The following is a 19366-nucleotide window of genomic DNA, read 5'->3' on the forward strand; positions in this document are numbered from 1 at the left end:
TCCAGATGGTTGTGAGCCACCATGTGGTTGCCGGGAATTGAACTCAGGACCTTTGGAAGAGCAGGCAATGCTCTTAACCACTGAGCCATCTCTCCAGCCCTAGACTTTGTATTCTTAAGGATGTTTTATAACAGCTCAATATGTAGCTCAAGTTGGCTTCTCCTGCATCAAGTTCACAGATGCTGAGACTAAAGGCTTGTGCCACCATGCCTGGCCATCTTAAGTATTTTATATAAGAAGTGTGGCATAAACAAGCTGGGCAGTGGTAACATACACCTTTAATCCCAGCACTTGGGGCGGAGGACAGAGGCAGGCGGATCTCAGTGAGTTTGAGGCCAGCCTGGTCTATAAAGCAAGTTCCAGGAGAGCCAGGACTGTCACACAGAGAAACCCTGTCTCAACCCCCTGCCCAAAAGTGTAGCATAAGCATCTTTTTTGCTTTGCTAGCTTACTGTTTCTGAGATCCATCCACACTGCCTTAGATCTACAGGACACACAGCTCCTTTCTGTTACTTTTCTGTAATTCAGAGTAATTTTTCTGTCATGCATATCTGTTTATCTAATGGTATAAAATAATTAGAATTCCTGGTATATAGTAAGGATCCAGTGGATAAAACTGTTGAGTCATTTTAGCCGCTCTCTGAGTACAGAAACACAAGACGGAACGAGACGGGCTGGAGAGGTGGCTCAGTCGCTGAAGCCCTTGCTGCTCTTTAAGAGGACTCAGTTCCCAGCACTCACAGGGTGGCTCACAACTCGCCACCCTCTTCTGGTCTCCATGGGCACTGCAGGCACGCGGTGCCCAGATAAACATGCATGCCGGAAAAATTTCCAAACACATAGAATAAAAAATAAATATTTTTTAAAGATCAAACAGAGTAGAAAGCAGGAGCAGAGAAAGAAGGAAGCTTGGAGTTGAAAACCTGTCTGCCAGGTCCTAAACACACCTTCAGCCCATTTTAGCCTTCTCCTTCCTGGCACCTGCATCCTAGAAGCCAGCCCTGGCTATCTTCAGATTAGTCCTCTGAGGAACACAAACTAACTATGTCCTGTATGTCCCTTGCTTGGTTCCAGCTCCCAGCCTCCCCTTGCCAGGACCTGGACTACATCCTATGAGCTGTCCTCTGTTAGTCCTTAGCCTCCCTTAGCACTGAGGTTCAGTGTTTCCAGAATGACCTGCAGACGGGTGTGTCTATGAACTCGGAGGCACACAAACTCCATGCTTGATGTTAGCGAAAGGCTTACTATGTGCTGGAACACTTAAGTCCTTAATGTCCACTGACTTCTCACAAGGAGGAGGTGGGAAGGTAGTTCAGTCGGGAGAGTGTTCACTTATACACAAAGCTTAGAGCCAGCACTGTGTAACACCAGGGTGGTAATTCACAACTAGAATCTCAGCTCTTGGGAGATGGAGGCAGGAAGAGCAGAAGTTCAAGGCCATTCTCAGTTAGGTACAGAGTTTGAGGCAGGCCTTCTATATAAGATCTTGTTTCAAAAACACACAAACCACCCACCCACCTCTCAGAAGGCCCCTGGCAAGTGGGTCCTATTTACCATTCCACTTTTATAGAACTATTAACCCATTTATAGAAGAGGAAACCAAGAAGCTTTGTAAAGACTGGGCTGGACCGGGCAGTGGTGGCACACGCCTTTAATCCCAGCAGACAGAGGCAGGCGGATCTCTGTGAGTTCAAAGCCAGCCTGGTCTACAGAGTGAGTTACAGGACAGCCAGAGCAACAAAGAAAAACCTTGTCAAAAAAAAAAAAAAAAAAAAAAAAAAAAAAAAAAAAAAAACCAAAAACCTAGGCTGGACTGAACACTGGCCTTGGAGCTTCACATACTATACTGAGGCACAATATGTATCTGGCAATACATGGTGTTGTAGAATACCAACATGGGTTATCACATGATGGTGCATACTGACAGCCAGTTCCCAGGAGAACACCCTGACTCGTAGCATTTGCTAGCTTCTGTGGTGTAAATATTCCTCCAGCGATGACTCTCAGGCTACCAACATGGGGTTTCTGAACCGGGTTTTCTTTTACGTTTATAGCATGTGTGTGCATACGTGCACATGCCATAGCCTCCATGTGGAGGCCAGAAGATGGCCCAGTGTCGTCAGCTCTCTCTCACCACATGGTGTTTCGTTCTTGTTTTTCTTTTATCCTTCCTCCCTTCCTTCCTTCTTTCCTTCCTTCCTTCCTTCCTTCCTTCCTTCCTTCCTTCCTTCCTTCCTTCCTTCCTTTCTGAGACAGGGTTTCTCCTGGCTGCCCTAGAACTCAGCAATCCACCTGCCTCTGCCTCCTGAGTACTGGGATTAAAGGTGTGCACCGCCGCCATGCCCAGCTCACCACATGTTCTGAACTCAGTTCGACAGGCTTAGTGGCAAGCACCTTTACCCACTGAGTCGTCTTGCTAGTTCAAGGTTTGTTCTTTTTTTTTGGACCCCTGGTCCCTGATGTGGGGCAGAACTGGCAGGGAAGACCCTGTACGAGGAGTTCTGTTCACCATAAACATATTAATGTTTTTCAAATGTCTATGTTTAACAGTTTGCGAACTACCTGAAAATCCCGTAACCAGAGCTCAATCATTTGCAGCTCACCACCGAGTACCTCTTTCTTTATGACTGGGTCATACTGAGGAGTAACGCCCACGAGCTTGCCTTGTAGGCAGGCTCACAAAGGCTGCCTGCCCAGCAGGCTGGATGTGCCTCGCTCGCTGTTTGTGTGGTGAACAGTCTCTCTGATGCAGCTGTGGAGTCGCGAGGATGCAGCCTGAGACACCCCCCCCTCGTGTCTCTTTGTCCCTGTGTGAGGACGTCTGAAGGTGTAAATGAGGCCGTTGGCTTTGCATTTCCCGGTAAAGTCCTGCTGTCGACTTTGGGGGCATTCTGATTTAACTCACACTGTCAGAGTGTACCAGGCCTGTCCTGATAGACAGCATCAGGAGCCGCCTCTCACACACAGGCAAGTAGAAGTGGCTTGCGAGGTGGCATGTGTGTGGCTCTGTTGATGTGGCATTGTGTGTAGGTACAGCTCTACACGGGGGCTTGTCTCTTCCATGCTGTTTTCGCTGGTGCGTGCTCACAGTATCTGACAAAGCCCCGAGTCGCTGAATAAATAAATTCCAGCCCTGAGCTGCAACGTGGACGCTGTCTTATTTCAGGAAGCAATTCCCTCTTGGACTAACCACCACTGGGCGGGCCCACGTTCACTCTCAGTACAGGCCCGCCTTTCCCAGGCGGAAGCCCAGAGCTCTGTGCCTACCCAAACCCTGCTAGAATCCAGGCACAGACTCCAGGCACAGATGCGGCTCTACACTGGTTCTATCCTTAAGGACCCTGTGGCCAGACATACTGCTTTCCTGGCGACAACCCTGTCACTTCCACAGGCCCTCATTCCCAAGAGGCACCACTACCTCTTCCCATTTTACAGAAGAGGAAACTGAGATCCAAAGAAGAGAAGTAGAGTAGCTGGCTTAGGACTGTAAAAGGATTAAGAGGGAAGCCATAGGAGGCCCCTTAAGCTTTCCAACCCGGCTGTCTTCCCGGAGCCTCCTGGGTTTCCTCCTCCCCTTAATCCTTCTCACCTGGAAGTCCAGACTTCCTTTGCTCATCGGAGTGTCTGGGGTGAGCAAGGGGTTAGGCTTAGACATCCTGTCTACCTGAAATGCCACTCAGTTTCTTAGTTGGGCTCTACCATCTCCAGCTGGGGAAGTGTCCCGTGACTTGAGGTTAGGTTTTGCTGGAGACTTTGGGGGTGGCCCAGAGCACCTCAGCGGAGGATGGGAGCCGAGGGAGGAACTGCAGCCTGGGCGGTGCGGGTGAGAGGCATCTTTCTGCATCCCCCTCCAGCCATGCAGAAGCAAGCCTCGCTCACCTCAGTCACCTGCCTCAGACCTGCTATTGGCTTTGCGCACCTGTCTCACTCCTCACCCCTCCCTAATGCCCCGAGATGCTCTTCCCCAGGAATTCAACCATCGTGTAGGAGAGGAAACGGCAGCTCTCGACATTGTACCAACGCCCCCATTTCGTTGTTGCCCTGCAACTATTCCAGGATGCCTGATACCCCCTTGGCTCTTCAGACCTCAGTCGCTCTTCCTGGCTCTGTAACCTCTCCTGGGGGGACCCCAGCGTTTTTCAACAACACTGGAATGTACTCGCGCAATGCAGGTCTCGGTGTAACACGTTGCTAGACACTACGCGCGCGCGGCGAGTCTGCGTGGAGGGCCTTATCCACCGGGTCCCCTGTCTTCTCCCTCAGGCATTGTCCTCCCTCCCTCCTTGTTCACGCCCTCCAGAATTGGCACAGGCGCCAGCTACCAGCCTGAGGCAAAGATCGCTAGATAGATAGATCAAACATTAACTTTCCATTTGGCTCTCGCGGAGCGCGGCTGGGACTGAGAGATCAGGGACCCTCGCGCAGGGCTGCGGACCCTCCTCCCGGCACAGAACCCTTTCGCGCTCCTCCCCCGCTGGGGCAGCCCAGGCCTCCTCCTCTCCTCCCCCGCCCCCCGCCCCGCACCTGTTCACCTCCGCCCGCCAGGGCCCCATCCCGTGGCCAAGGAAAAAGTTGCAAACAGACTCCCGGCACCCCAGCTAAGGACCTTCGCTCTGGTCTTGCAGGCCCACTCCCGGGCGGCGGGGTGCAAATGCAGCTCGGCGGCCCCTTCTCAGCCCGAGTTTCTCTGATCTTTTTCAAGTCACCCAGAATTTGTTTCTCCAACTCCCGCCGTGCCTGCAGCTCCCCAGCCTTGCACTCTCAAAATCCTCGCCTCGGGTTCGTGTCTCTCCTCACGCTCTCACTGTACAGCGCAGGTAGCCCACGAATGCACCCGATTTGTCCACACTGACTTGCACCAGTCGCGCCTCGGGGGAAGGGAGGGGGCTACACGATCCTCTCCAGACCTGGCCACCTACGCACACACACACCCTAAGTGCCCAACAAGTAGCGCGGGACTCCCCTGCCTGGCAGCCTGCCACCCGCCTCCAGTCCGGAGTCCCGAGCGCTCCCTTCGGGCACACGGCCGGCACGCCCACCAAACCCGTGGCTGGCCGGGTCGCTCCTCCGTGGCCCAGGAGTTGCGTTGCAAACTTTGCAGCCTCACCGTCTTCTTCCGGGCCACCATCTTTTCCAGCTTTTTGGCGATCCTCAGCAGCTCCTCTTCCAGGCCCATGTTGGTCCACGACGCCGCGCGGGGTTAGGGGCGCAGAGCAGCAGCGGGCGCCAAAGCGCGGAGCGCAAGCGGCACAGGCCGCAACAGTCCACTCAAGCCCGGCGGGGGCGGGGCATGCCCCTCCCAGCGCTGGGGGAGGGGTGGCGGGCACTAAATATAGACTTCAAGGACTGCCCGGGCAAAGATTGCCTGAGCCAGGCGGGTCTCACCTTTGGGGGAAGAACCAGGCTGGGAGAAGGGGCTCTTCCCTTCCGACCCTCGTAGGGGTGCCCCGGGCTGCAAGAACATTTGGGCATGAGGCTTCGACTGGGGTGTGAGTGCAGCTGAGGGAAGTTCTGAGCTCCCGGGTCTTAGCATCTCCCAGAAGAACTTAGTTCCGTGGCTATGCCCAAACCGAGAGAAGTTGGTACATTCATCGCAACTTGGTGCAGATCCTGAAGTCAGCCCTGCCCTAACTTAGGCTCCTTCATGTACCCAAGGCTTCCGTCTCCAGCTTTTTCTCGGGAGGTATGCTTGGAGCCGTTTAATGTATTTCTAACAAACTCTGAAGTACTGGAACGCAGCCATGTTCAGAGAAGCTAAGCTTTGGGTGATTCTTACGGCAGTGTGCAAGAGGTGGGCTTGGAAGAGAAATTTTGGGTGAACGGAGTAAGTGTGTCTCCCACTCGGCTGTGCAGACATCTGCTCTCGGGTGGAAAAGTCTTTCGAGAGTCCTCTGCAGACCTAGAAAATGACTTTTTTTTTTTTTTTTTTTTTTTTTTTTTTTTTTTTTTTTTTTTTTTTTGCCAGGGTCTCTGATCTGGATGGAGAGCAGAAGAGGGCCCATAGTGTGTGAGGGTCGGGGAAACTGTGAAATCCCCCAACTTTCTGAGATAACCTCAGAGAACCAGGTCTGGATCAGAGGTAGCCTGTTGTGGACACCTGTCTCCCAAATGCTGTTGTGTGATGACGATCAAGGATTTTTTTTTTTTTTGCTTGTTTGTCTCCCCCCCCCCCAACAAACTTGTCCAATCAACTAGCAAGAAAGACCTCACTGCAGCAGGCTGAGCAAAATAAGGATTGAAAAGGAGGACTGCATTCGCCCCAGCTGCGGTGGGGCAGGAGCCGGAAGAGGGCGCTTGAAAGGCCCAGCTGGGTGCCATCCCCTCTCAAGAAGTGAAATCCACTGCAGTTAGGGGCAGGGTGGGAGTTTGGTGGGAGAAAGAGGGGATCTGTGCCACTGAGGAGGCGGCACGTGTTTATTCCATTTACTGAGCACCTAGTGTGTTCCAGGTGGTTCTGGAATCCAGATGGGAGCAAGACAGCCAGCCCTCTGCCAAGCTTAGGGATGGGAGGGTCCCTGGCATGTCAGCGGTGGAGGAACTGAGAAGTCTGTGGCTGCAGCATGGGGATATGGAGAAGGAAGGTGGGGAAAAGGAGGGGGTGGATAGCTTCTAGTTGCCAAAGCCAGGTTTTTCTTGATTGGAGCTCCTGGGAGGCTTCTTGGCCAACACGAGTATGAAAGACCCTAAGAAAACACGTCCAACCTTACTATGCAAATGGAATCTCAGGAGGTGGGATCATTGATATTTTCCCAGGGTGTAGCCGGCACTGCTGGTACCCATTATACCCCCTCTGACCACCTGGGAGCAAACCTGCACGCAATCATGACACACAGCTGCTACTTGGCATATCTCCCTTTGAGGTTTGGGGGCAGGCAGGGAATTAATACCCCAAGAGCGGCCCAGCATTGGTGGTAAGTACCCCATTCTTCACTCTCAAAGGGACAGATTGAAGGTATTTCCTAACTCACTATGATCTTGCCTCGGCCTCCAGATGCTGGGATTACAGATGTGTGCCACTGTGCCAGCATCCTTTATGCTTGTGTGTGCGTGTGTATGGGTGCATGTGGTGATCAGACATTAATGGGTGCTTTTCTCAAATGCTAGCCACTTTATCTTTTGAGGCAGCGTCTCTCACTGAACTTGGGGCTGGTCAGTAAGCCGCAGGGATCCCCTAGAATCTGCCTCCACGGAGCCAGGAGTACGGGAGTGCACTACACGCCTGACTTTTTGCATGAGTTCTGGGGATCTGAACTCACGTCCTCGTGCTTGTGTGGCAAGCAGATTCTCCACAGCTTTCTCCTGGTCTTCCTTTGGGTGACCTTCCGTTTCGCTTCTCTACCCTGGTAACGCTCCTGGGGGTCACCTCACACACTAACTCGGCCAACTCATCATCTGGAGGCAATCAAGGAACCACCGGAAGCGTCCAAACATGAGATCCTCACACTCCAGCCCAGTGAGCTTTCCTGCACACCAGGGGTTCGCAGGCTTAGTGCTGACATTTTGGATTGGCTAATTCATTGCCAGAGGGATGACCCTTACCATGAGGCTATGGTTTGAGTGTGTTTTCTTACAGGCCAGAGGCTTGATTCTTGCCTGATGTGGCAATGTTGAATGAAGACTGAGCCTTGAAGGGGTGGAGCCAAATGGGAGGTAACTAGTGGGGGAGAGGTTGAGGCCTGTCTCTCAGTAGTTTTGACAAAAGTGAGTTGCTATAAAGCTAATTGAGACCACTACACATAGTGATTGCTTTCTACCTCTCTGCGATGTTGTGACAGTCAGGGGGCCTTTTACGGGCTGTTCATGACAAGCTGTTTGGACATTCCAATTGCCAAATAAAACCTTTTGCTGTAGAAAGTGCCCAGCCTTAAACAGCAGCACAAACAGACAAGAGAGAGAGTGCTGGAGGATGTTATCCCTGACCTCGGGGATGCACCCTCCAGGTGGAAATGTTTGCCACACCAAATGTCTCCTGGGGCAAAACTCCCTGCGTACACTGTGACCACTCCTCTTTACCAGCCCTGTCCCTCACCAGGGCCAGGGAAAGAACCCCAAGTCCCAAGAGTCCTTCATTTCCCTATTACTCTTTAGAACCCATAAATGAACCAGCAGGATCCGCCCCTACCCCGAGAATCCTTTATTAGAGATGAATAAAAGGACAGCTCTGAGATGAACAAAAGCTGACCCCGGGGCTCAGAAGCAATCTTCCTTCTTTAGGATCTGCTCATTCCAAGTCAGTTCTTGAGACCAGCTCTCCGGCAAGGGATCATACCTGTGGGATGCTTGTCTTATTCATGTGGCATCCATAGTACCTAGCATAGTACCTAGCAAAGGTCTGGACATAGAACTGGAATCATTACGGAAAATACTAGACCACAAGACAGTGCCCGGATGTGAAAGATAGTAAGTGGGTCCCATCCTTGTAGGGAGAAACGGTCCTGGTCCGGTAAGGACTGAGTGGCTGTATAACTGAACCCAGCCCAGGCATCCTCATCCTCAGATCTAACTTCAGGACTGCCTGGTCCAGGACACCAGCCCCAACACAGAAGGGCCAGTGACCTTGGCAGGGGCACGGTCCGGTTCTGTGGGCTCAAGTCCCCGCTTTGAATGTCGGGGTCCAGTGTGGGCCATGCAGAGGGGTCAGCAAGGAGCTAGTCGTGCAAAAGCTGCAGAGAACTTGCCGCGAGAGCCCCTGCCTTTGAGCCATCTCCTTCCCCGAGGACGACCTGGGGAAAGAAGGATGAAGCGGACACTGTTAAAGCGCCTTTTGCGGCTCCTCTGGGAAATAGCTCTAGGTGGGCTTCACCCAGGTTCACGCAGTCCTGGGCTAAAGCAGGGAGGTGGCAGCAGCTTAACAGTGGCCATCTCGGTCCATAGTGTTGCCACCATCGAGGGAGGGCTCCCTCCCCTCTGTGCCTGCTCTTGGCCAGTTCTACAACATGGGAAACCTACGCTTCAAACCACACACCCAGCGCTCCTACCGGAATGTTCCTTCTAGACAGAGGATGCTGGGCAGAGGGACCGTCTTCCAGAATCCGACCTCCCCGTCTGTAGGATCGAGTGCTCTCGGAGCTGGAAGGCAGGGATGGCCAATGTCACCCAGCTGCCCAGAGCCCCTCAGAGGGACCCGGGTAGACATAAAAGGCTGAGGTGGTGGGAAAGGGGACCCAGAGTCCACCAGGCCCCGAGGCTGGATCATCACAGGCCCTGGAGGTCTGGAACTGATCTATCCGCAGAGAGCTCTGAGGATGCCCCCAAGTCTACTTCTTCCCAGACTCAAGTCCAGACAAAAAGGGTTTGCAGAGAAGAGAGGCAGTTGGATTGACAGGTGAAGATTTCCTGAGGGCTTAAGAAGGGGTCTCTGCAGGTGGGGCTAAGCTTTTCCTCCTCCTACCAACTTCAGCAGCCCAAGCCCCGGGCTCATCCTTGGCTCTCCTGGCTAAACTTAAAAGCAGGTGGGGGAAAAAAAAAAAGCAGGTGGTAGATCCCAGCACTCAGGAGGCAGAGACGGGTGGAGCTCTGAGTTCAAGTCCAGCCTGGTCTAAAGAGCGAGTTCCAGAACAGCCAAGGCTGTTACATAGAGAAACCCTGTCTCAGAAAAAAAGAAAACCAAAACAAACCAAAACCAAAAAGCAGGTGGGAGGAAGAGGAGGAGGTAAGGTTCCACCCAGGTGCAGCCTACACCTTGGGTCCTAGAGTGAGACTGTGACCCAGACTGCAGACAGGTACTGTGCAAAGGCGGAGAAGACAACACATGCTCAGAGAGGTCAGGAAGCATACTGAGAGGCACAGTTAGGCCCATACCAACCTGAACTTGACGGGAAGGTACAGCTCAGGAGGGGTGGTCCCAGATGCTGGCCCAGGCCTGGAGGTGCCTGGTGTCTCCTGGAGGCCTTCTTCAGGGCTAGGCGGGGCTTGGCTCAACCCCCCAGGTTCCACGGAGCCAGTGAGGCTGGATAAGGAAGACGCTGGGCTGCTTGGGTTCTCTGAGGCCTCAGGAGACTCTGACCTCAGACTGGGGGTGTCAGAGCGATCTAGAACCACAAAGTGACGTTTGTTTTTTAATTGCTCCCCTGTGGGGCTGGAGAGATGGCTCAGTGGTTAAGAGCACTGGCTGCTCTTCCGGAGGATCTCGCAGGCATCCATGCAAATATGTCAATCATATACATAAATAAATCTTTTTAAAAAGAAATGCTTTCCTCTTTGTCCAGTGCCAAAGCTGACTTTGGCTTCTTGGCTCCATCATGGTTGTCTCGCAGCTCCCCAGCCCCTGCACCACCTGGCACTCTCATTTACTAGGGTCATGAAGAGCATGCTGTTCGTGTCCACCCGCTCTCCTCAGCCCGGGCATTCCTGCCTAGCCCCCAAGCTCAGGTTAGGCATAGCTCCCTAAGGGAGCCCTCCTAACCCACTGCCTGCTCCAACAGGATCCACTCTCCCCATTATCTCTCTCCTGGCCTCCCGCGGAAAGCTCCATTCATTCAACACACAAGTCCAAGAGCACAGCCAGGCTCTGCTCAGTGCTGGGAGAGCACTCTGCAGAGGACCAAGCCTGGGTCTCCCAGTATTAGCACTTTATAGTGTGTGGAGCCTCACGTTATGACTGACTGCTTCCGAGGCTCTATCCCTTCACTAGGCTCACACAGGGCATGCCCCACAAACGCGTGTCTTTTCGGTTAACTGAAGCGTGTCTTTTCGATTAATCCGAGCAAGCACAACAGAAGCTTCACAAATGGTGGCAGCTTTAAGCATGTCACTTAACATCTCTCCCTTGACCTGAAGGAGAGGATGGCCTAATGGAACCTGGATGGTGGGATGGGCTTGCCACCTTTCGCTCTGTTGTTTTCAGACAGGGTCTCCCTAGGTGGCCTTGAACTCCTGATCTTCCTGCTCCCATCTCCTCAGAGCTGGGATTATAGGCATGTACTACCACACTTAGCTCTGGCATGCAGCATGCATGCCCAGCACAGTACCCCACGCAGCAGTCTCTCAATAAACGGCATGCTCACAATACGTCTGGGCAGACAACCATACCTCCATTGGAATGTCCGGCTCGCCCTGGGTGTATGGTCCTAGAAGAGCTTTTCATGGGCAGGGGTGGGGGACTGTCCTCGCTCTGGCTCTGAGAGGTGGCTGGTCCCGGGTTAGCCAAGGTCTCATACGTCTTATTGCTGATGTCCAGCCTCCCACTGCCCCAGCAGGCCTGAGCTGGGGGTTTTACAGGACAGTGCTGTGGGGACAAGGCCATCTTGGTTTCCTCAACTCAGCTTGCCCCTTCCCAAAGCAGGCCCGGTAAGGCTCTTGCCTGATGCCACCCAGAGGGGAAGGGCTGGGCCTACCTTTTCTTCCTCCTCCTCCTCGCTGTCAAAGCCATGTCCCATGGAATGTCCCCATGGGTAGTCCACGTGGAGATGGAAGGCGAGGGTCCCTGCTTGTGCCTGCTCCAGCTGCCAAAAGCGAAGGCTTACCATGTCAGAGGGTCAGCAGGGGTGAGGAAGGGTTAGAGGGCGGCCTCTGCCTTCAGACTCACCAGTTCTTCGCATCCCTTTTGCTGTTTCTTCCTGGCTATGTCCAGAGCTGTTTCTCCAGCATCATTTACTGTGAAGGGAAAATCCAGGGACCATGGTCAGAATCAAGGCAGCTTTGAGGTCTGTATGGGCCTCAGAATCAGATTGTCTGGGTACATGAAAACTGGCTCTCTGGATACCTAGCTGTGCGGCCTTAGGTGACCTACTTAACCTCTCTGGGTCTTAACTGTCTCATCATAAAATGAATATGATACTTGAAACTATCTGACCAGGCTGTGAGGATTCACTATTTAGCAGTATGGCTCACGTGTCATGGGACAAGACAGGTGTTGTATGGTAAGCAAGGAACCGTTCCATCACTGTACCCAGATTCAGATTTCGGCGGGCTCACTAGCTCTGCGACACTCCCATTTGGACAGGAGAGGAAGCTGAGGCTTTAGAAAGGAATGACAGCCCCACCCCTGAGGCCACAGAGGAGCACAGAAGCAAGTCAGGAGTAGGAATGTGCCTGCTGCCAGTGCTCGGGTCTGTGGAGGAGTCTGGAGGGGGCCTTGGGCCGCACCTGCCCCCACGGGAGCTCTCCCTTTCAGCAGAAGCTTGAGACAGTCCAGCTGGCCGTGGAGCACCGCGCAGTGCAGGGCAGTGTTTCCATCCGCGGCCTTGGCATCCAAGTGGCCACTAGAAGGAGGGTGTAGCAGGGAGGTTTGGGGAGGGAAACAAGCAGGTAAGGGGGTCAGAGTCCCAGGGAAAGCAGGAGGGACAAGGAGGGAGTGGGGAAACAGGGAGGCTGCCGACGGCAGACGGGCTCTCACCCATTCTGGATGAGGAAGTCCACTAGGGGCAGGGAAGCCTGGCTGGCGACTCTGATGGCCAAGTGCAGGGCGAGCTCTCCAGGTGCCTGAACATACACATACACATGCCTGAGTTTCTCCTGTCACCTGCCCTCAACCTGGTGCTGCCCCCCTGAACCCTTGTTGCCCCAGCATCTCTGATTATGAAGGGGTCAGAAACCCCAAGAGACCATAGACAGAACCTCACATTAGGGAAGCCTGAGAAAGCCCAGGCAGTCAGTGGTTCCTCCTCAGCCCAAGGAGGTGTTCCCAAATCCTCATCGGGCTGGGGTTCTGCTTTTCTCCTACTTCCTCTCCGAGGTCTCTTTGGGAGGTCTCCTGCTGCTCTAGGGTGCCCATGATGCCCACCTTACCCAGGTCCTACTTCCCACCTCACTCAAGTGCTATGCCCTTACTGTCCACTAGGTGGCCTGTTCAGAAATAGTCTGCTCCACCTCCTCCCGTGCTGTGTGGGCTAGCTGTGTGGGCTAACTCAGGGCTTCACAGGTTAGGTTCACTGTGCTCCATCACAGAGCTACACCCCCAGTCAGAGACATCCAGTTGTTTTGTTTTGAAAAGATTGCCTACATCCTCCCCACCCCAGTTTCACGGGCATGAATGTTTTGCCTGCATATCTGTGTACCACATGCATACAGTGCTCATGGAGACCAGAAGGGGGCACTGGAGCTACAGACAGTTGTGAGCCGCCATGTGAATACTGGGAATTGAACCCGGGTCCTCTGGAAGAGCAGCCAGTGCTCTTAACCACTGAGCCATCTCTCCAGTGTCAGTTTTTATTTTTATTTTTTTTTAATTTATCAGAACTGGATGGAAACTTCTGATTTATTTATCTTTATTTTATGTGCATTGGTGTGAAGGTGTCAGATCCCCTGGAACTGGATTTTCAGACAGTTGTGTGCTGTCATGTGGGTGCTGGGATTTGAACCTGGGTCCTCTGAAAGAGCAGTCAGTGCTCTTAACCGCTGAGCCATTTCTCCAGCCCCCCAGTGTCAGTTTTTAAATGTCCAATCAGTCACAGTCACTCCAGCTGACGGGATCATTCTGAAATCCTTCCTCCCTCATGAACGGATCTCCAAAATGCAGGGGCTTTCACACTCTAATCAGACCTGCCCGTTTCCACTTCCAAGGCGATTGATTGTTAACCCGTGTTAGAGACAGGAAATAGGACTCAGAGAAGTAACTGCCCTGGGTCGCAGAGCTAAGAAAAGATACAGCAGGGATTCCGACCTAGGTCTGCTTGGCTGGAGCTATTATTCTCGTTCCCACTTCATGTGGCAGATCTGGGCAGATGGTAGAAGACTGTGACATCTGGTTGTAGAGGAGGGCTGAGGGGCATGTGAGTGCAGGTGGGTTAAAAGTGGCCCTGGGAGGGGGCTCTCACCTGCCCATCAGGCCCTGGCAGCAGCTGTCCGAAGTCCTGCCCAATGGCAAAGGCCTCCAGTACAGAGAGGAGGTCCCTGCTGCAGATGGCTGTCCTTAGTCTCTGGGGATCAGGTGTGGACTGGCGTGCAAACCTGTGCTCCACATACTTGGCCACAATGTAGTTCCTGCGGCTGCTCCTACCCAGACAACAGACAACCACGGGTCCTCAGAAGCTTGTCCACATAGTAACTTCTGGAACCACCCTCAAGGAGAATCTAGTGTCCTGGCGATTTCCAGGTCAGGGGGCACCCTTCTCTCCAACCTTCTGACCCCAGACTCTCTCAGACCCTGGGAACTGGGGAGCTAGCAAAGCCCCCCTTCTGAGACCATCCTTACATGTCACTCTCAGCAGAGGGTTTAGGGCTGCCGTGGGAGGGCAGACGGGCCTCCATGATTTCATTGAAATGGGAGTTTCCAATGTTCAAGGCCAGCTGGAGGCACAGCACAGGGTATCAAAGTCAGCGGGTAAAATCAGGCGCTAGGACAACGTCCCTGACAAGGTCCAGTCTCGGAAGTCCAGCCCTCCCCCATAGTTCCCCAGGTGCCGCCCCTACCAACCCCACTCTGGTTACTTCAGATTCATTCCCAGTTAGCCAAGCTCCAGTCCCCAGAGCCCCGCCCCACACCCCTAGCATTCTCTCTGAACCCTGACCCTGCTCTCACCAGCAGCTCTGAGGGGCCCAGGAGGTCCAAGGTGAGGGACTGTATGCGAGAAAAGCGCACGCCCAGCTCGCGGTGGACACCGGAACACTGGATGCAGGTGAGCACACCCAGGTTGGTGCTGAGCCACGTGGGGTCTGCAGGGGAACGAGGGGCGCCGCTCAAGCCTCCAGCCCAGAGCCCCTTCTCCATACCTCCCACCAAACCTTCCCCGCCACTGACCTGAAGCCCCACAGTCGCAACAATGGTCGTTCCCCGGCCTGCTTTTCACCTCAGCGATCAGCATCTTGGTGAGGTCCTGGGGCTCGGAATCCAATCTGGCACTACCCCAAGACCCCTGGCCGCTACCGGGCTCCCCATTAAAGGCGCTACTCAGTGCTTCATCCTTGCTGTTCTGCAGCACCGACACCCACCTGTGCAGATGGAATAGACGTATTGGGGACAGGAGACCGGGTCGGGACTGAGCTCCCTACCCCATGCGCTGACCCCACCACGGCTGGCCCAGAGCCGGCACTCACGCCTCACACTCCAGCTCGTCCTCTGCGTGGAAGTGGTATGTGCGGTTGTCTGTGGGGGACAGAAAAGGCCATCAGCCACCGATCCTGCAGGCCTTCCCCAGGATAAATACCTGTGTACCCCTGAGACCAGGCCCTAAGCGTCACCACCTCCAGAAGTCATCTCCGAAGTAGGACCCCAGCAAGGCTCTCTGCATGAGGCCGTGGATCCGGGGTCAGTGCTCAGCACACCCCTTATGCCCCGCTCGGCTCGGCCCTTACCTCCAGCTGCCACCCCATTCTAGTTTCTTTGCTTCCTACTTCTCTTCACCTAGCCCTACCGGATCCCAAGCTGTTTTGTCTACGGCTTCAATTATACAGCACCCTGCTTCCAGACCCCCCACGGTCCCGACTATGGGGAACGAGGTCCAGACCTAGAAGAGGCAGCTCCAGGCCTTGTCTCTCACTTCTATGTGAAGTCCCTTGTAAGACTTATGGGAGACGCCGTGTTCTGCTTCCATATTTCCCACCAGGTTAAAGCCCCCCTTCTCATAAAATGCTACAATCTGGGTCTCTCAAGGCTAACTGCAAACTCTCTCCTCCCACAGCCCTAGATTCCCTACAGCAGGTTGGGGCTTCTGAGGGTCTTTATGTGTGCCTCTCTCCTCTGGACAACAGTCCTCCATCTTAGAGCCTTGGGTCCGAATCCTTCTGAGAGGGTTCCCTGAAGACAAGAGGCTTAAAAAAAAAATGAGGCAGGGTCTCACGTAGTCCAGGTTAGCCTAAACTCCCCATGTAACTGAGGATTCCCTTAGACTTCTGATCCTCCATATTGGAACTGCAGGTGGGCACCACCGTTCCTAGTTTTATGTGGTTCTCAGCAAGGGAGTCAGAGCTCAGCGCATGCCAGGCAGTGTCAACCACATTCCTGGCCTGAAAGGTCAGCTCCTTCCCAGCATGTGTTTTCATGTTCAGAGGGATGGGAGGTGAAACCCTGAAAGTCTCAGGCCCTTGGAGTCCTGGGTCTGCAGTGGTAGCCTTTGGCTACTTAGTGGGACTGAATACAGAGCCCTGGCTGCTGCCTCTCAGGAGGAAGCACTGGGCAGTGTGGGGTTGGCACAGACTACTCACGGGTCACCAGGTCGAAGCATGTTTTCTCCTCAGGGTTTGGCCTCACTTGGCACGTCAGCAGGGTCAGCTTTACTGGGGGCCGGTTGATCTGTAGGGATTTGAGAGTGGAGGACACATATGTTACCACCTGGGCCTCTGAGTCCTTTGTTTCTTTGTCTATTAAGTAATCAAGAAAGTCCTGTTCCTCCAGGGGAGGGGATAAGGATTCTAAGTAGACTCTTTGGATACCGTCCTTCCTCCTAGCAGGGATCTCTAACACTGGATCTCAGAGCTTGGCATCTGTCTGCTCGGAACCCCAGAGGCCTCACCATGCTGTGTGAGATGGTCAGGCAGCCATACTTGACTCCACACTTCCTCTTCTGCCAGACTCTTCGAATCCTAAAGCACAGAAGGACAGAGAAACGGTGACTAGTGGCTCACATCATCCCCCTGCATCAGAGAGCAGAATCTATGACCTCTTCCGTTCACGTCACAGTGCTTCACCACTTCCGGCCCTCAGGATGCTTCCAGTATGAGGGGAAAGCCTCAAGCTTTGGAATTCCTATTCTAGAGGGTCAGTGTGACCCTGGTACTCTGAGAACTTCTAGCCTGATGGAGGAAACACAGCTCACCACCTTACTTACTTCATGTGTAAGCATGCCAGAGCCTACACATGGGGGGCAGAGGATAGCCCGAGGGAGTCAGGGTGATGGTCTGAACGAGAACAGTCCACATAGGTTCTTGTTTGAATACCTGGCCCCCAGTTGGTAGAAGTGTTTGGGAAGGATTGGGAGGTGTCACTGAGGGGTAAACCCATGCCATCCCCTGTCTGCTCTTCTTGCTACTGCCATGTTCCCTGCCACGATGGTGATGGACTCTCCCTCTGGAACCACAAACCCCTATAAACTCTTTCTTCCATAAGTTGCCCTGGTCGTGGCGTCTCTTCGCAGCAACAGAAAAGTAACTACGATGGTCAGTTCTCTCTCTACCGTGTGGGTCCCAGGGCTTGCACTTAGGTGGTCAAGCATGACAGTAAACACCCTTACCCTCCAAGCCAGTGACTCCCAACCTTCCCAGTGCTGTGACCCATTAACACTTCTTCATGTTGTGGTGACCCCAACCATAAAATTATTTTGATTGTGACTTCATAACTGTAATTTTGCTACTGTTATGAATCATAATATAAATATGTTTTTTGATAGTCTTAGGTGACCCCTGTGAAAGGGTCATTCGACCCCAAAAAGCAGCAGTTCTCAATCTGTGGGTTGCGACTCTTTGGGGGTTTACAGGGGTGATCTAAGACTACCTGCACACCAGATATTTATATTACATATGACAATTTGTAACAGTAGCAAAGTTACAGTTATGAAGTAGCAAGGGAAGTAATTTTATGGTTGGGTTGTCACAATCTGAGGAACCGTGTTAAAGAAAAGCACAATTAGAAAGGCTGAGACCCACTGCCCAAAGGGGTCATGACCCACAGGTTGAGAACCACTGCTCTAAGCCATCTTACTGATCTTTCTAAATTTTTACTTTCTAAAATAAAAAGTTAACACAGAAACCAAGGCGTAGTCAATGTTCTTCCATCCTTTCTTCTTTCTTTTCTTTCTTTCTTAACATTTATTTATTTATTTATTATGTATACAGTGTTCTGCCTGCACATCAGAAGAGGGCACCAGATCTCAGTACAGATGGTTGTGAACCATCATGTGGTTGCTGGGAATTGAACTCAGGACCTCTGGAAGAGTAGTCAGTGCCCTTAACCTCTGAGCCACCTCTGCAGCCCTGATGTTTTCATTTCTAGGCATATTTATAGGTATATACAGTACATTGTATAGAGAGAGGGCAAGAATGAAGGCATATTAAGTGTTTGGTAAGTCTTTTTTTTTTTTTTTGACAGGGTTTTTCTGTGTAGCTTTGAAGCCTTTCCTGGAACTAGATCTTATAGACCAGGCTGGCCTCAAACTCACTGACATCCACCTGCCTCTGACTCTCGAGTGCTGGGATTAAAGGTGTGTGCTGCCACCACTGCCTGGCTTGGTAAGTAAATCTTAACTGCTGCTAGATATCAGACTAATAGATATCCCCTGCCTCAGCTTCCCAAATGCTGGGATTAAAGGCAAGTGCCACGGGATGGCCCTGTTGCTGCAACTTTTGAAGAATAACCTTTAGCGAAGAGCCACATGCCCAGTTGTCCTTTGATAATCGTATACCATCAGACTGTGCAAACGGTCCACAGGAAGAACAGTTACTGGAGCATCTTCTCTAACCATCATGTCCAACCTGTGTGTCTTTGGGGAAGCTGCCTAAGATCTCTGGGGCACTCACCCATCGCTTTTCTTGTACAGGAAGCCCACCTTCTCGGTCCCGAACTGCTTGTTGCCTTGGTGCTGGTGGATGCTGTAGCCGCCCCCTGAGTTCTTCCGGTTTGGGTGCTCCTGCACCTCAGACATGCAAAGGAGACTTCAGGGTGTCTGGGAGGGAAGAGCCCCGTGCTGCACTGCTCCTCGGGGAGGACACTTGGGGGCTTCTCTCCCTCCTTCCCTCCCTCTGTATGCCAGGGTGGGGAGGATGGGTCAGGCATCTCTTTTAGAATGATCCAGGGCCTGACCTCTCGGCTCTCCAGATGCAGCATCCCTCGGAGGGAGTCGCGGAGCTGGGTCAGCTTGTGCAGTTCCTCCTCCTGAGCTTGCCGAAGCTGTGGGCAGAGGACAGGACCCATGGGCAGTGAGGGGATGCTGCAGGGTAGAGCCTGACCTGACACAGCACACTGGGGCAGTGTTTCACTCTGTGTTGGGAGCCAGCTCTCCACACTTACAGCTCCCCCAAAGGGCACGGGGTTGAGCACACAACTGAGGGACGGGCTAGACTTACCACATGGACCGAGGCTGCCAGCTTGTCGATGAAGGGGGACAGGCTCTGAGCTGCTTTCCAGCCATCTTGGAAGAAGCTAAGAAAGGCCAGAGGACAAACAAGGGGACCAGGGAGGGATGGAAATGTAGATGAGGCCAGAAGGTGGAGAAGGTCCCCACAGGGCACCCCTGGGCGTGCAGCCTGAGGGTGAGAGCAGGCTTGCAGAGGAGACACTCTCTGGGTCCAGATCTCTGACTAGCCTTGACAACTTAGTAAGTGGTTTCCTCATCTATAAAATATGTCTAAATAGCTGGGTGGTGGTGGGGCACACCTTTAATACCAGTACTTGGGAGTCAGAAGCAGGCAGATCTCTGAGTTCGAGGCAAGCCTGGCCTACAGAACTAGTTCCAGACAGCCAAGACTACACAGAGAAACCCTGTCTTGGGAAAAA

At 53.0% G+C, this 19366-nt stretch overlaps 2 protein-coding genes across 3 annotated transcripts in view; both read right to left on the minus strand.

Annotated features, from left to right (window-relative positions):
* Tcea3 (transcription elongation factor A3) overlaps positions 1 to 5292 on the minus strand; it is a 24027-nt gene extending 18735 nt beyond the window's left edge. The window contains exon 1 of the mRNA XM_050155476.1: positions 5108 to 5292. Coding sequence (XP_050011433.1) covers positions 5108 to 5176 — 69 coding nt within the window. The 5' untranslated portion in view covers positions 5177 to 5292. The remainder of the gene's footprint in view (positions 1 to 5107) is intronic.
* Positions 5293 to 8121: 2829 nt separating this feature from the next.
* Positions 8122 to 19366, minus strand: part of Asap3 (ArfGAP with SH3 domain, ankyrin repeat and PH domain 3) — a 39217-nt gene continuing 27972 nt past the window's right edge. Inside the window, exons 8-25 of one of the 2 annotated variants that reach the window (XM_050155425.1) lie at positions 18937 to 19012; positions 18674 to 18760; positions 18391 to 18500; positions 16392 to 16461; positions 16084 to 16171; positions 14977 to 15025; positions 14681 to 14871; positions 14462 to 14595; positions 14135 to 14229; positions 13758 to 13935; positions 12338 to 12423; positions 12088 to 12203; positions 11528 to 11595; positions 11337 to 11444; positions 11032 to 11227; positions 9806 to 10031; positions 8979 to 9069; positions 8122 to 8723 (exon numbers count right to left, since the gene is read on the minus strand). In XM_050155425.1, coding sequence (XP_050011382.1) covers positions 8649 to 8723; positions 8979 to 9069; positions 9806 to 10031; positions 11032 to 11227; positions 11337 to 11444; positions 11528 to 11595; positions 12088 to 12203; positions 12338 to 12423; positions 13758 to 13935; positions 14135 to 14229; positions 14462 to 14595; positions 14681 to 14871; positions 14977 to 15025; positions 16084 to 16171; positions 16392 to 16461; positions 18391 to 18500; positions 18674 to 18760; positions 18937 to 19012 — 2044 coding nt within the window. In that variant the 3' untranslated portion in view covers positions 8122 to 8648. Of the gene's footprint in view, positions 8724 to 8978; positions 9070 to 9805; positions 10032 to 11031; positions 11228 to 11336; positions 11445 to 11527; positions 11596 to 12087; positions 12204 to 12337; positions 12424 to 13757; positions 13936 to 14134; positions 14230 to 14461; positions 14596 to 14680; positions 14872 to 14976; positions 15026 to 16083; positions 16172 to 16391; positions 16462 to 18390; positions 18537 to 18673; positions 18761 to 18936; positions 19013 to 19366 lie in introns of those variants that run through there. The other variant, XM_050155430.1, reaches the window with a different exon arrangement.

Source organism: Alexandromys fortis, unplaced genomic scaffold (assembly GCF_014885135.2).
Source record: "Alexandromys fortis isolate MF-2015 unplaced genomic scaffold, M_Fortis_MF-2015_v1.1 scaffold_26, whole genome shotgun sequence".
Taxonomy (NCBI): domain Eukaryota; kingdom Metazoa; phylum Chordata; class Mammalia; order Rodentia; family Cricetidae; genus Alexandromys; species Alexandromys fortis.